This window comes from Carassius gibelio, chromosome B25 (assembly GCF_023724105.1).
Source record: "Carassius gibelio isolate Cgi1373 ecotype wild population from Czech Republic chromosome B25, carGib1.2-hapl.c, whole genome shotgun sequence".
NCBI lineage: Eukaryota > Metazoa > Chordata > Actinopteri > Cypriniformes > Cyprinidae > Carassius > Carassius gibelio.
Genome location: NC_068420.1, coordinates 18,215,559 through 18,232,021, shown reverse-complemented (window position 1 = coordinate 18,232,021; position 16,463 = coordinate 18,215,559). Strand labels below are relative to the sequence as shown.

General features: G+C 36.1%; 1 protein-coding gene across 3 annotated transcripts; it reads left to right on the top strand.

The window, feature by feature from the left end:
- Window positions 1–562: 562 nt before the first annotated feature.
- LOC128014298 (nucleosome assembly protein 1-like 4) lies at window positions 563–15,794 on the top strand. Of its 3 annotated transcripts, XM_052597758.1 has the most exons (15): window positions 564–659; window positions 1,277–1,331; window positions 1,560–1,620; window positions 2,523–2,682; window positions 3,426–3,509; window positions 3,689–3,820; window positions 4,820–4,891; window positions 4,986–5,125; window positions 6,024–6,169; window positions 9,070–9,086; window positions 9,485–9,604; window positions 9,972–10,007; window positions 10,093–10,143; window positions 10,665–10,697; window positions 14,836–15,794. In XM_052597758.1, the coding sequence occupies exons 2-14, from the start codon at window positions 1,298–1,300 to the stop codon at window positions 10,668–10,670; spliced, it is 1,059 nt and encodes a 352-aa protein (XP_052453718.1). In that variant the 5' UTR covers window positions 564–659; window positions 1,277–1,297; the 3' UTR covers window positions 10,671–10,697; window positions 14,836–15,794. The 3 variants fall into 3 exon arrangements, with proteins under 3 accessions (XP_052453716.1, XP_052453718.1, XP_052453715.1); XM_052597756.1 differs by lacking the exon at window positions 10,665–10,697 and having other exon boundaries at window positions 563–659; window positions 1,280–1,331; XM_052597755.1 differs by lacking the exon at window positions 10,665–10,697.
- The last annotated feature ends 669 nt before the right edge of the window (window positions 15,795–16,463 follow it).

The window sequence follows — 16,463 nt, the reverse complement described above, 5'->3', positions numbered from 1 at the left end:
ACAATAATAATTGTATATACATAATAAATAAACACAGTACATATATTATGAAAACCAAAAACTTTTATTAATTATCAATTAATTATATAGACACACACACAGGACAACTTTACATAACTTTTACCATTTTTAGTTATGTTTTCTAAAAACATGAGGGTCGCTATACAGTGGTTTTACTTCTGACCCAAGACACAAGAGAAGCCAAAGAAGGTTTTTTCCTTATCTTTTTTTTTCTTTCTTTTTTTCTGGAGAGAGTAACACGGAGCAAAAGCAGAAACAAATTTGACATTTAAAGTTTTTTTTTTCTCTTTTTTCGAGGAAAGGATCAGGATCCGCAATTCTACTGAATCACTCCGTTGTCATCAGTAAATAATTAGCACCACTTTACATGACACCAGTACACTTAATAACTGTGTAATCAATGAATTGGCGTTTTTAAAATTGTTACGTCTGTAGTTATAATGTACGCACTGCAACAAGCGCTCTTCTGAGAGTGTCGCAGCCAATGAAGTCTCACAATACAGAGGCGCGACTCTGATTGGCCAGTCCACGTGACCCGTGACAGCCAGTCGTCCAATCAGAGCGGAGGATGATGCGACACGCCATCGCACTTCTCCGTCCGACAGCAGCGTGAGGACGGTGTGGAGCGTAACGCGGGGGTAAGTTACAGAACACGATGTTGTTTTTGTTGAGATTAAACCGGGGGGACTTGTATGTCGTGGTTTGGAAATGATACATATGGGTTTAAAAAGCTTTAGTGACTCAATCGCAGTGTTTTGTGAGTTTTAGAGCAATGCTAGTCAAGGTGTTGACAGATACATGTGCTGCACATGTGCATGATGGAACATTTAACAGCCTTGAACACTTCTGACAGCCGTCAGACATCAATCAGACACACAGTCAGTGTATCACTGTTGATCAGGCTTCTGCTTTCATCAGGGCTTCTAAAAAACACAACAATGAACAAGAAAGACATTTACTCTTATATAATATAATATAATATAATATAATATAATATAGTGTGATGATCTAATTTTCACATTTTAATGAGAAATGGACAGAGACATACGTGATTATTTCACTGTGATGCACACACTGAGTGTCAGATGAGTAATAGCTGTGACTGACAGGTCCTTTTGTTTTATAAACTACTCATATCAGTATGATCCTTATCACCTGTTTGGTAATTAAAGCCATGCTGGGGTCAGGATCAAGTATGACACATTTTGATCTGAACATGATGACATTCACTTGTCCTTGTTTTTTTTTGTCTTAGCAGAATAGCTGAGGTGTGGAAATGGATAGAAAAGATGAGAAGAGCGAAGCCAAAGGTATGTTTTTGTGTCATTTATTCCCTGTATTACTTACATTTATATATTGTATAAGCCCAATTTTTTATCTTTTATTTTATATATATATAAAATAACTTTTCTTCTCTTGCAATAATGTAATATGGTTTTAAGCAGTACTGTCCCCCAAAAAAGTACACTTGGTGAAAATGCATATGCTAAAAATAACATTGAGACTTTCAGAAGTAATTGCTTTCATTTTCCCTCAAGGCAAAGGAGGAAATAAACCTTTTCAGTCCGACAAACCTGAGGGCTTTTTACAAGTAGAAAGGTAGGAGACAAATTTACATGCATGACTGTAGAAAACCTTCATATCTGTAACGTTTTTTACAATTTCTTTGAAGCTTCAGATCTTGTTCTTTGTAAACGTTTGTAAAGTTGACTAAACGTTCTGTAAATGATCTGTAAAGTTGTCATAATGCTTTTAAAGTCTTGTTTTGTAAACGTCTACCTAAAAAGTGACAGAGATAAAGCTTGTTGTTTTAGTAAACACCTGTTTAATAAATTTGATTCGTAAACATGTCAAATTGAGCTATGTTACGTTTTGTAAACATCTAAACTGTTATAGTGTTATAAACTTACTTTTCTTCTCTTAAGTTCTGTAACTTTTTTAGTAAATGTCTGCAACGTTTCATAAACTGTTTATACTGTTTCATAAACGCTGCTCCATCTGAAAGCACGTGATGGAGTAGAGATTTACTACTAATCACAGAACCGCTTCATCGCTTAGCGAGATGCACATAATTATCGCGTTCGATTATTTGCACAGCCCTACTTGTTGCTTCGTAAACATCTGTAAAGTGTCATAAACTCAAGTATGCTAAAGGTTATGTTTATGTAACAAGTTTACGAAACTTTGCAGTAATTGACTAAAAATAAATAAATAGATGAAACTCAAGCTTATGTCACTGTACAGATGTTTTCAAAACATGAGTTTCATCTGTAAAGTTGTGTAACTTGTTGTTTTAGGAAACGTCTGTAAAGTGTTGTCGATGTCAAGTTAAACAAACATTTGTTTTGTAAGCATCTGTAAATGTTTCATCTGTAAAGAGTTTGATCTGTTAAGCTCTGTGACTTGTTTTAGTAAACATCTTTAATGCGTTTCATAAACATGTGCTAGGTTTGTTTTGAACTTGTAATGATGTTGTGACTGACCGACTTTTGTCTGTCTAGAACCCTGAATGTCCATCTCCTGCCTAAGACTGTGAAGAGAAGAGTCTACGCCCTGAAGAGGCTCCAGCTCCAGAGCGCCAACATCGAGGCCAAGTTCTATGAAGAAGTCCACGAGCTCGAGAGGAAGTACGCTGGCCTCTACCAGCCCATCTTTGACAAGGTATGCAAATGTCTCTCTGTGATAGCATGCATTCTGTTCAAACACGCTCTGTGTTAGGTCGGAAGTATTTAACCCCTCACAAACCTGAAACGCTTCCTCAAGCATGAGAGTTGACCTTCAGGCCTTGCTGTTTGCCTGAAGATTACACATATGTGACTCTAGACCACAGAACCAGTCATAAGGGTCTGTATTTTAAAATTGAGATTTATACATCATCTTGAAACTGAAAATCTGGAATCTGAGGGTGCAAAAAAAAATATATAACATTGAGAAAATCGCCTTTAAAGCTGTCTAAATGATGTTCTTAGCAATGCATATTACTAATCAAAAATTAAGTTTTGATATATTTCTGGTAGGAAATTTACTAAATATCTTCATGGAGCAAAAAACAATCGTCTGCAATGTATTTTTGGCTATTGCTACAAATATACCCATGCCACTTAAGACTGGTTTTGTGCTCCAGGGTCACATATACGTGCTAAAATCAGTGCAACAGAACTGCTCTCATTCAAGCCCGGCCACTGTCTGAACACAGGATAGTAATTCAACTTTTACCCACAATGCATATAAAGTGAAGCCAGCCTTCTTGATACAGGCCCGTCCAAAGAGTCCAAAGAATTAATTGCTTTGGTTTTGTGTTACATGCTTGTACAAAATGAACGCTATAAGTGTTATTCCCTTGAAATGGTGATGTCATGGATATGAGCTGATGATGTCACGTAGCACAATGCTCCTTTGTTCAGAGACGGGACGTTGTGGCCGGCGCCGTTGAACCCACAGATGAGGAATGCGAATGGCAAAGCGACAGGGAGGAGGAAGATCTTGCTGTAAGTGGATACTTGTGAGAATACCGAAAAAAAAAACTGTATCATATCGATTGCAAATTCCAATTTTCAGGCATTCAAAGGCTTTTTTTTTTTTTTTTGCTGGAAGTCCTGAGTTGCTGACAAGTCCAGTTTGAGGATGAAATGAATGGTGTATTTAACTACATGTTTTTGACTCACAGGAAGATTTGCAGAAAAAAGCTGCTCTGGAGGAGAAGCAGGCAGATCCAGCCGGCGCTGAAGCCCCGAGAGGAGTCCCTGAGTTCTGGCTCACCATCTTCAAACGTGTGGATATGCTGGCGGAGATGCTGCAGGTCGCTTCACTTCTCCTTCAGTAACATCTTCACTAACAACATTTTATATTCCAGTCAGATTCACATTTTGGAGCTTGTCTTTCTAAGCCCCCTGTTTTTAGATTTGGGGTCTTTTTCTGTTTATTTATTTATTTTTAGCAAAAAAAATATAAATTATAAAATACTGGATGATTTGGGTTTTCATTACAATTTTAAATAGAATTTGGCAGTAATTTGGTGAAATAAAGCAGAAAGCCTTACAGTTAATTTGCTTTGATTTAGTGCTATTTATGCACAACATAAGCCACTGGGCAATAATAAATAATAATAATAATAATAATAATAACAATAGTAGTAGTAATAATAATATCAATTATTATCATTATTATACATTTATTTTTTTATTTGGTGTGTAATTATATAAATAATAAAACCGTGATCTTGCATTATAGTGAATTTGCCATGGTTTATGGCTGTTATTATGCACAAATATAAACCATTGACCAATAATAATAATAGTTATTATTATATTTTAATATACATTTTCTAATAATAAAGGCAACCTCAAATTTGGATTAGAATTTATCAATAATTTGATGAAATAATAAATCAGTATTTACAGTGAATAATTGCAATGATCACACTGAATTTGCTGTGGTTTATTATTAATATTATATAAGTAGAAGAATAATCAGCTGTAGACTGATGAGTGTGTGTAATAGGAGCTGTTTTACTGTTATACATTTTATAATGAAACCCATTGCATGAAACAATGCATAAAACAAATGACTGAGTTGATGTGGATTACACAGGATGTGGTTCTTGCGACAGGAAGCTCGTAGAGGATATGCGATTTTGTATCGGTGCATGCAGAATTCACACATAATCTAATCATATCGTCCTTTAATGTATAATTATCTTGAAGTTTCTCGTGTATACAGAAGTGATCGGTCGGTCGGCATGAAGTTGAGTCCATGCCGCCTTGGTTGAACCATTCTGGGATCTTTCTGTTTCCTGTAGGATCACGATGAGCCGATCCTGAAACACCTGCAGGACATCACTGTGAAGTTTTCAGAGCCTGGACAGCCCATGGTTTGTCAAACAACTGAACAAGCTTCTGGTCACTTCTGACATCTGAACAAATAGAAACAGGTTTTTAATGCTGTTCAACTGTTTGTCCAAACAGAGTTTCACATTAGAGTTCTTCTTCGAGCCCAACAGCTACTTCAGTAACACGGTCCTCACTAAAGTCTACAAGATGAAGTCCGAGCCGGACGCTGAGGATCCGTTCTCATTCGAGGGGCCGGAGATCATCGACTGTGAAGGGTGCGATGGAGAAATAGGCTACTGTCTATATATATATATATATATATATATATATAAATATATATATATATAAATATATAAATAAATACAGTGAAAAGTATGGACTGATTAAGATATTTTAAGGTGAACGTGCGACAAAACCGTTTATTGGATCAAACACTAGTTGTGAAATATTATTAGGGTTTCAAATAAGTGTTTTCCACTTGAATATATGTTAAACCGTAATTTATTCCTGAGATGTAAAGCTGAATTTTCAGCATCTTTACTCATTTCTGATTATTATGTTGAAAACAGTCGTGCTGGTTAATGTTTTCTTTTAAATCATGATATACTATCATGTAAAGGTTTAGGGTACTAAAAAAAAAAAACTTAGAATAATAATAGTTCATAAGACAAGAATAATTAGAAAAAAATCAGTTCTTTTGAAAAACAAATATATTAAGCAGCAGAATGTTTACAAGATTAACAATAACTGTTATAATAATCGAGCACCTATAATAAGTGATAATTATGTAGTAAGTCAGCATATTAGACTGATTTCTGGAGGATCATGTAATGATGCTGAAAATTCAGCTTTGAATCACAGACATAAATTACATTTTTCTATTATATTTAAATAGAAAAAAAAAAGCTTTTAATTGCAAGATTTCCTTACACAATATTACTATTTTAACTGCGTTTTTAATCAAACAAATGTAGCCTTGGTGAACATGATGAAACTTCCTTAAAAAAAAACCTAATTATTGTAAATTTTGAACAGTAATCACATTTTTTCTAAAAATATGTGCTGCTCAGATTTCGCATAACGCACGTTCGTGATGAGAGGACAACACTCTGCATTTACATTTGATTCAGTTCTCACATGAATCTGGATTGCTGTGTTTTCATTGTTTTTCAGCTGTAAGATCGACTGGCACAAAGGCAAAGACGTGACCGTCAGACTCATCAAGAAGAAGCAGAAGCACAAAGGCAGAGGCACGGTTCGGACCGTCACTAAAGAGCTTCCACAGGATTCCTTCTTCAACTTCTTCAATCCGGTCAAAGGTGAGAGAACGTGTGTTTTCCCAGGCAGAAGACGACTACGCCTCGTCTCAGTTTACTGCTGAGTTATGCCATCCTCTTTGTATGATCTAATTCGACTGAAATCTTGGGATTAAGATAATTGAGCCAGTTTTCAAATGCTCTCACATCCTTTCTTGCATCATGCAAAGGCTTTTATTGTTATGCTCTGTGTCAGCAAGTCCTTGAATAGGTTTGTCGGTTCGGCCAAATATCTCTTATTACCAGTTAGTGGTTAATTCGTCATGTTTACTGATGGAAATATGTCAACCAGGCACAATTCATTCTGTTATTTGAGCAACTGACTTGAAGTGTGAGGACTGTCTGTCATGAGGAGTATCAACAATATCACTTCCTTGGAAATTGTGTTTTTCATGGGATGTGAGTGTTGAAGTATAGTATATTTGTGTGCAAATGTTCTTTTTAGTGTCTTGTGGACAGCAGGGGGCACCACACAAGTGTTTTTGGCTGAATAGATGGCGCAAACATCCACTACATACTATTTGTATGTAATTCAATCGTCTTCCTCCTTTAGAACTGAATCTCCCATTGAGCTTCATTCAAATCTGTCTCACTGGAGACATTTGGACAGTGAAAAGAAGGATCATTTGAAATCTATTAATTCTACAGATTTGAATCGGCAGACAACAGATTTTTTTATATAAAATGATTTTTAAAAAAATCTATTGAATTTTATTTGTCCGTCTTGACCCTCGCTGAGAAAAGCATCTGAATATGATGCAGCGATGCATCTGAATATGACATTTTTAATAGTTATTGCATTGAACCATCTATAATGTGACCAATTAAGGACAACATAATAATAAAACCGATAGAGTGTCACACAAAAATCCAGTTGGTTGTCAAAAAATTGTTCTAGTTTAAGCGTAATTCATTGTTTATTTAAGCTGATGCATGTTAGTGGAGACAGTGTTTGCTGGTGGAACTGTCAGAAATGTAAAGGTTTTGCATGCGTTGGCATGAATATGTGTTTTTTTTTTTTTTTTTTTTAACAAAGAAAAAAAAAGTGAAACTCAGGAAGTGACGGAGGAGTACAAATAAGGGTCTGTCACCTGCGTTGTGATTGGCTCATTTTAGGAGTGTGGTTAAAGAAGTTTTTTTTTTTTACAGGTGTAAAATCAAAAGTGAATATTTTTTTATTTAGTTTTTTTTTTTTAAAGAAATTAGTACTTTTAATTTAGCAAAGCTATGTTAAATTGATCAAAAGTGATAGTAGAGATTAGAATTTTTACAAAAGATTTCTATTTTGAATAAATACTGTTCTATTAAACTTTTTATTAATCAAAGAATCTTTTAAATGGGTATCACAGGTTCCAAGAAATATTAAGCAGCACAATAATAATAATAAAAATGTATAATAATAGAACAATAGTAAAATATATTAAAAGGGGAAAAAAAATTTATTTGAAATTGCAATATTACTGATTTTACTGTATTTTTGATCAAATAAATGAAGAGACTTCTTAAAGTCATACATTTTAAAATCTTACTGATCCCAAGCGTTCAGAACCGAAAAAGCTTCGATTTCTGAATCTGTACTAATAAACTGAATGTGTTTTTAACACACACACAAAAACAGGTTTACTGTTCCACAGCCAGCCATATTTTAACCACATTCAACAATGCATTCACTTTCAGACACAGATGAGTTGAAACTGAACTCCTCTACGTTTCATTCGTCCAGATTTTGAATTTGTGACAGGATCTATATTCATGCAGTCTTCCTGTGCTAGCTTCTTCAGTTTTTAATAGCCGAACACAGTCTCATATAAACGTTTCCCGCCCACCTATTTTTAATTTTCATCCCTCATCCTGTCTCCCAGCAAAGGCATGCCAGCTGAATTTGTATCTTCAACCGCCATGACATTGTTGCTCTTCATTCACCGCGGTCACCCGTTCCAAAAATGCCAAGAATTGAATGCTTTGCATTTTAAGCAGCATATTTCCCGTCAGATGGAGCGGCAGGTAAAGAATGCCACCCGTCCTGCACACGGACTGTGGGAAAGTCTCGCTCTTACCGTCAGTCACCGCGCCGTCAGATGTGTGCAGTCGATCTGTTTCTGAGGGGATTTCCTCAACATTCCCGTCTGAGGCGCGGCTGGAACTGGAGGATGAAACGCTTTCAGGGCTTGAGGGGTTTCCCAAAAGACCCTCTCCTTCAGGCCAGATTTTGATCAGCTCCTTCTCAAAAAATGACTAGCATTTGCATGTTTGAATCTCACAAAACCTGTCGGGAACAAGTCTTAGTCCTATTTCACCTTAAATAGAAAGAATTTGGACCGTTTTGCATTATGACCTAAATGTAATGACAAATACATATTTTCACCGAAATATGAATATTTATTGAAATAAATATATACACACTACCAAAAATTATTACTGTATTTTTATTTTAATAAGTAAGGACAAATATGATCATATAAAACTGAGAATGTGTGTGCATGTATGTGCAAAGACTGCACAATTATTTGATCAAAAATACATTTAAAAAAAGTAACTTCTATTCCTGTGTTGCATTATGGAATTTTGAGCATTTCTTATAATTGACAATATTTTTGTGGAAACTGTGGTGAATTTTTTTCAGGACTCTTTGCTCATAGAAAGTAAAAAAAAAAAAAAAAAAAAATATGTATATATATATATATATATATATATATATATATGTCATAAATTTACATCTAAAATAAAATGACGTATTATAAAAACCATCATGATATATTGCAAATATGTGAATTCAATTGACCATTTAGTTAATTGTGATGGAAACAAAAAATCATAAGCTAGATTTTCTTTTTTCACAACATAATTTATTTTTTTTGTGGAATTTGTGGCTGAATTAATCCTCTCGTTCTTGTCTCTTCTAGCGTCGCCTGAGGGAATGGTGAGTGAGACGTCCTGCTCTCCTGTGTTTTGTGGTGTTTGTAAACCCCTGAGTCCTGGCCGTATGCAGCGCACGTCTTTCCGCTGCCTACACAAACACATACTGCAGCGAGTTTAGAGAACACGTCACCGGCAAAAAGCATCTAAAGAGTTTCTGCGTCAGTTACGGTTAACTCCTCGTAAAGTAAAGTGGCTGCTTAAAAAAACACAAGCATAGACATTGCACAATGGCTTCTCAGTCAGTGCTCGATAACATCTCTAGGTCACAATATTGAAAGTGTGGCATTAGGATGACATCAGTAGATGCTATTTATAGGTCTGGAATAATTTAAAGTTTTTAATTCAATCATTTACTCTAAAAACTTCCATTGGATGCTCATTGTGTCTGTTTGTGTCCAGGATGTGGACTTGGACTTCACTCTAACTACAGATTTTGAGATCGGACACTTCTTCCGAGAGCGGGTCATTCCCAGAGCGGTGCTTTATTTCACTGGAGAGGCCTTAGAGGACGACGACAGTGTACGTCTGCTCTTTTTACAATCACAAGGAAATCTAGGACTGACTGTAAAAAATATTTAATATACAGTTTGATGTATGTTTCCTATACATTGGCTTAGTTTTGTAATTTGAGTTATTTTATTGGATTTCATTTTGTGTTAAGACTCCTGGGACTGGACACTTTTTAGTAGGTTTTCACCGTTTTAAATAAAAATAAACGATGGACAAAAATAGCATTAAAATGTATGTGTGATGTTGTCAAATTTTGTATTGGCGCCAAAATGATATTGAAAATATTGTGAATATTTAACGTATCACCTAGACCCTCTGTAAAATAAAATATTGCTTTTATTTTATAATGTATGTGTTATTCTGTGCTGTTTTGCAGTATGACGAGGAGGATCTTGAAGAGGGAGAGGAGGAGGTGGGAATCCTTTAATAGACACGTTTACTATTTAATAATAGTCCAAATAGTGCAGTGTAACAGCAGACTGTTATGTGTCATTCAGGATCTGGATGACGAAGGTGAAGAAGAGGATGAGGGAGATTTTGATCCCAAGGTGAGCTTTCCAATAATCTGTTTGTTATGTACTATCAACTACCATTAATAAAAAAGCACAATAGAAGCATGCAATTAGCTGGGGTTATACGTTTTTAAATATTTTAATCAAATTCGTCACAAATTTGAGATGTTCTGATGGGATTGTAGACTTTTTTTGGAATAAAATACTGGCATACTGGTAGATGCTGTGTGCTGTTTGCAATTTTTTTCTATATACCTATATGAAACAAATTAGTATGCCATGCACAACTTTTGGCATTTGGCAGACATTGCATTCTCATATACTGCACATTTTGAGTGCTGTGAACTGTGTACATACTGCACACTTAAAAGTAGTAGTTGTAGTATTGTATTCCAAACAAAGTCGTATCTTAATCACTGCATTGAATAGATCCTTATTGCTGATCTGGGTTTGATTGAGGTGGTCTGGATTGAAAGCATTACCTTGTATAGTGCTTCATGATCAGCTGCATGTCTGATGTGTAAACCTATGTTTGTCCCTCCAATTCCCCTTCACAGGCATAATTCATTTCTCACTCCATGCATTTCTAGGTAAGAGACACCTAAAGGGATGTGGCGCTATTTTCAATCTATCTTTTGATCCATCTTCCCTTCGTTGTTATAGCCTTTTCTCCTCTGCTTTCACTATTATGTCACTTTCACATGAAAAGTTTGTGTGCGGACTGTTAAGTTTTGCTCGAAAACGGCAGATTTTGTTTCATGTGAACACGGCAAACTACTTTTATTGATGTATAATTAGCATTTTCATAATTAGCGTAAAAATGTACCGTGGTTTGAAACAATGTTGTTATTAATGTTTAAAACAGTTGTGCTGCCTAATGTCTTTGATCAATAGAGAGCTCAAAACAACTGTTTATTTGAAATTTTATGCCTATGTGTAAAGTCGCAAAAAGATTGTTTGCAAACACATGACAATCACTTTGATGTTGAAAGTATTTTGCAAACATACTGTGGTTTAAAACAACTTGGAAAAAGTGCAAATAGATCAGCCAGAAGTACTCAACTATTATTAGTTACGTGTGATTTCCGTTTTTGATCACATGTAGATGCTTATTGAAAATAGTAATAAAAATAAATGTAATTGAAGTGAAATAAATACTTTCTTCAATGATGAATAAATTAATTTATCATTGCCGAACATCAACAATATCTGCCATCTGAACTTAGATGCTCAGTACTACTAGAGAGTGCTTACTATCGTGAAAGTGTTTTGCGACCGAACCGCAGTTGGTAACTTTCCTAAAAGTGTAAAAGCAGGAGGATGCAACAGTCGGATTTGGAATTGAACAAACAAAACAAACGAATGAAAGTGTGAAAATGACATTTAAGACTAAACTTTTAAACTCCCACTCACTAAATTAACCTTATGGGTGAAGTGTGTAATTTTAATGTCAAAATACATATTAAGTGGTCAGACATATACATTTCTGGCTTAATAGTGTGTTGTAGTCAGGTTCTGGAAGTAAAAATGCCATTTATTTTCTTGCAAGGGAATTTTTATTTTTTTACTGATTTTATCAGTTTTGTTGAATCTTATCGGTTTACATCATTTCAACTCATGTTTTAAATAAAAGTGTTTGACAGTTGAGTCCTTGCTGAAAAATACATTACTCAACATGATGCTGTACAGAAAATTCCACTAATCAGAGACTCTCAATGAGCAGATGGCGCCAGACAAGCACTGAGCTCCGCCCACTCCCATGAAGCACCTCAAATTACGTGATCACACAAGACACACAAATATTTCAATATGTGTACGCATATTTTGCAGTAAACTTAAAATTAGGGCTGCCACCTAGTCAACTAGCCGTTTGTTGAAAAAAGAGGCTTAGTGCACTCGCACTACGTGATTTAAACCTTGTCCAAGTGTGTTTGACCTCTAAAGCAATGACCGTCACGCTCGAGTTCAGTTCAAGGCAACCGTGCCTAGTTAGAGTCCACCCTCAGTTGAAATTTTTTTTATTAATCATTTAGTCGGAAAAAAAAAATTCCACAGAAATTGGGAAAGTTTGTGAAGGACAAATAAGTAACAGCTGGTCTATGTGGTAATTACAGTAAATATATCAGGATATGCAAACATTCGTTGCAATCTTGACCTCAAATGTGGCTTATCATCTGAAACATGTTAGTAAGTGCATCATTAAATGGCTGCTCGCACTGACATTCATTTATTGATGCTGTTGAAGTGTTTGTGTGGAGTTCGGAAGCTGAACAATGCTCACTGCATCACAGTTAACTTGTAGGTGCCGGTGCAATCATTTTATATTTAACTTAAAATACTCTTGTCATTTTTGCTCATACAGATAACAGTAATACTTCTTTTGAATCTGTGAAAGGTATATTTTTATTTGTGTGCACTTACAATAACAACAACACTTTGTGCTTTTGTAAAATAATGAAAGCAAAGAGGATGCAATTTCTGCCGTCTCTGCCTCTGTGAACTTGAGCACATCAAAAATGAGTCAGTGTCGGCGAATTTGTCACTAGGGTTGGGCCGATATATGATGCCATCATGCATCGCCGATAGCTAACAGACATCACGATGTTGAGCTGGCATCATGAATCCTTCCCTCACCCCCTCGTCCGCAATCTGCCGTGTTCGGAAAGGAAAAGACATGCACTACAGAATCCCTAAAGGGACTAAAGACAATATGGGAGGAATAAATGTTTCAATACTTTCTCTCGCAATTATATCAATAGGGAATTACACTGAATATAAATTTGGGGCATCAGGGAGCCCCTATTAATAAGTGGGGCATTGAAACCGCTTTTGATTTTGCACTCTATTTTTACTTCGTGTTCACACATGCTCTATATACTATGGAGCGGTAATACTTATGACACATTTTAAATGATCAGATGTTTGTCAGTAGTGCTCATGATCTGCAAATCATTAACCATCGCCCTCAATCATCTCTCCTTACTCTACTTATGTGATAAGAATAGGGCTGCACGATTATGACAAATCACAATTGTTGATTATTCCCTTAAAATTGTAATTGCGATTTTATTAATTATGATTATCACAATTTACATTGAAAGATGTTTATACCATTGGTAATTTAAAAAAAGTAAAAATATGAATGGAATTTTAATGCTCTACTTCAACTTAAATTAAAATTATGCGAAAAAAAACCCTTAAGATAACATGTAGAAAGAAAAAAATGCATCTTAAGCGCTCAGAATAATTTACACACACAGCGCCAATTGTTTATATTGAATGTAGTGTAGCTTTTTACTTGGCTATTTGATCAAATAGCACGCTTCCGCTTAGCCAGCTATGGAGAAACTCATCGCCAGGCAACAGAGCGGCGACATCACGCACACCCACTCTAACAGCACGGCTAAGCAAGGTTTAACCAGACCAAGAACGGTTTGTCATCATGCCACGCTGTACCATGCTCACGTGGAAATACAACTGTAACTCTATCAGACAGTTCTGTAGAAATGTTCGTCCCGTAGTGTAAAATGGCTATATTCAAGCACAAATGAAGACCGTTTCGCAAGGAATAACAGGTGTAAAAAAAAAAGATTAAACGAATCTCAAAATGTAAGATCGAATGCCAACCCACCAAACGAATATTCAAATAATATTCTGGTAAAGCCCTAGACCTTTGTTCATCTTCGCAACACAAATTCAAATATGTTTGATAAAAATCCGAAAGCTCTCTGACCCTCTATAGACCACAAGGATACAAACACGATCAAGGCACAGTAACGTAGCAAGGACATCAGTAAAATAGCCCATGTGACATCAGGAGTTTGTAAGTTTACAAAGCTGCGAGAATACTTTTTGTGCACAAAGAAAACTATAATAACATAATTTATTCAACAATTCTTCGACCCGAGTCGATGTCTACTGCTGTTTTGGAGAGTACCCCAGAACGTAATCAACATAATCAGTGTTGTTTACGTTCAGTAGAATGCATGTGCACGCTGAATGTAAACAAAACTGATTGCATTGATTACCTTGTTTGTATCCTTGCTGTGTATGGAGGGTCAGAGAGCTCTCCGATTCCATCAAAAATATCTTATTTTGTCTTCTGAAGATGAACGAAGGTCTTAAAAGTTTGGAACGACACGAGGGTGAGTAATTAATGGCAGAATTTTTATTTTGGGGTGAACTATCCCTTTAAATACATAGTTCTGTATTTCTCTATTGTTTTTAATTGTAATTCACAATGCTTCTTGTAATTTTAGTTTCCCCCCCCCCCCCCTCATTAAATTAGTTAAGTACACTTTTGTCTTTTTGTTGAATTTTCAAATATTTTTTTGCTTCAAATAAGTTTTTTTTTTTTTTTTTTTTTTTAAGTAGCTTGTAGCTGGTTGGTTTTCATGGCTCATAATGCTTTAAAAATACTTATGAAACCAGCACCACTGAAAAAATGGGTAGGCACTTATACACTCTATTGTGTAATTTTGGGGCGAGGCCAATTTGCAACCAATGGCAGATGGGGCGGAGCCAAAACCTGTTCAAAAACATTAGTTTTGCTATTAAGGTTGATGCAACTACTGGTGCAGAAATTACACACTTCACTTTTACCAAACAAAGCATGTATTTATAAACCAAACCATCATTGGGCAAATCATTAATTTCTGTTGCGTAGTGCCTGAAATAATATTCATGATTCTCCTTCTATCTTTTATCTCTGTCTCGTTGTTCCTACAGAAAGACCCTCCTCCTGCAGAGTGCAAACAGCAGTAAGACTGGTGAACAGATAGCCACTGCACAACTCGGCTGTCCGTCAGACAACTAGATGATGTGGACGCAGGCCTCATTTCCTCGTGGACTCGCCACACTAATGCAATAGGAAACCAAACGCTGTTTAGGAAATGCATGTTTGTTTGTTTGTTTATTTCTCTACTGTTTACTTTTACAGAGATGACCTCAGATGACCTTCTCATTTGTACGTTGTGTAATTTCGCACTCCAAAATGTAACCCTCAAAATGGATTATGTATGATTTCTTTTATTTTCTGTATTCGAAACGATAGAGCTGGTGTGCAAGAGCGTCAAGCAAAGATGCCACATGTGTTTTGAATTCTTAACGTCCATATGCAACTATGGCCATTTTTGCAACATACCGTAGCAGGTTTTTGGACACTCCCCAGATGATATGTGCTCTCAGGCATCGTCCAGTGTAGCATTACTCAGGGTTTCTTTTGCCAACAAAATGAACCTGCTGTCTTCACGAATCTGACATAACTTAAATTTCCGATATAGCTGTTACAATGTAGTTGAGAAAGTGTTTTGATGTGGATCGTCCTGCTCAGTGGTAGCCGAACGATGTGGATTGAGGTAATAGAATATTTCTGATTCATCTCCAGGGTTGGGTGTCATCGAATTCCCCGTCCCTGCGTGACATAAAATATATCCATGCCATGCACGTTGACATGGGATTTCATTTGTATTTTATTTCACTGTGGTTATGTGTCAAGTTGCTTGCATTCATGCACAGAATTGCATCAGTATTGGGAATGTCAACGAGCAGATCTTAGAGCCATTGCAGGTTTACTCTCCGTTTGAACTGTGTGCGAGCAGTAGCCTTATCTGGAATTTGTAATGCAGCATTGTTTCCATTTTGTACAAAATAGACAAAAAGATTCTATTAAATGTTGTGCGACATGATGCCGCAAAGTCTTGCTCTTTTTTTTTTTTGCATAACTGAAATCTCACAGTTCTTATCTGGTGGATAAAGCTGGAAGAACGGAGCCATTTATAAGGAACAGAATATCACAGAAACCTGCAGGTAGGCTGTCCGTAAGCAATCACTGAGAACACCCTAGCATCCAAATATCAATGCTTTGACAACCCTCCAGATCGATTTACACCATATTCTGTCCTGTTTAAGAGAAATATAATGCTTTAAATGACCGTGGAAGCTTATAATTATTCTGTGAGCGTAATTAGAGCGGGAAACTGATCCCCACCAAACCAGATTCCAGAAAGCGTCAGCTATGTGAGGAATCTCAACACTGAGACGGCTTCACCAATGTGAGGCGGCTTTGTGTGAAATACTTGCTAGCATTCTCTTAGTACTTTCTCAAGTGTGTAATCCGCTGGTTTAGATTCCAGAAAGCCGGATCGGTTCTGTGAGGGATCATTCCCACTTTCGCAGCTCCCGCTCAGGTTTCTTTCGCGAGATTGAGGATGTGGTTGAGAATCATCTTGAAATCTTGCTATACTTCGGAGTGGAATGAGCAGAATTTGTCTCCTGCATTTTTATCATCATGGCACGGTTGGAATGACATTATTGTCATTCTAGTTTTGTGATGCTTAAAGGCATGAAAGCGGTTT

What these genes read in the sequence shown, in the direction of transcription:
- LOC128014298 (XM_052597756.1), top strand. Translation starts at nt 1,298, where the DNA reads ATGGATAGAAAAGATGAGAAGAGCGAAGCCAAAG. An exon ending in GGGAGGAGGAAGATCTTGCT is followed by an intron (nt 3,510 to 3,688) that starts GTAAGTGGATAC and finishes TTTGACTCACAG; the next exon opens with GAAGATTTGCAGAAAAAAGC. An exon ending in CAGAGCCTGGACAGCCCATG is followed by an intron (nt 4,892 to 4,985) that starts GTTTGTCAAACA and finishes TTGTCCAAACAG; the next exon opens with AGTTTCACATTAGAGTTCTT.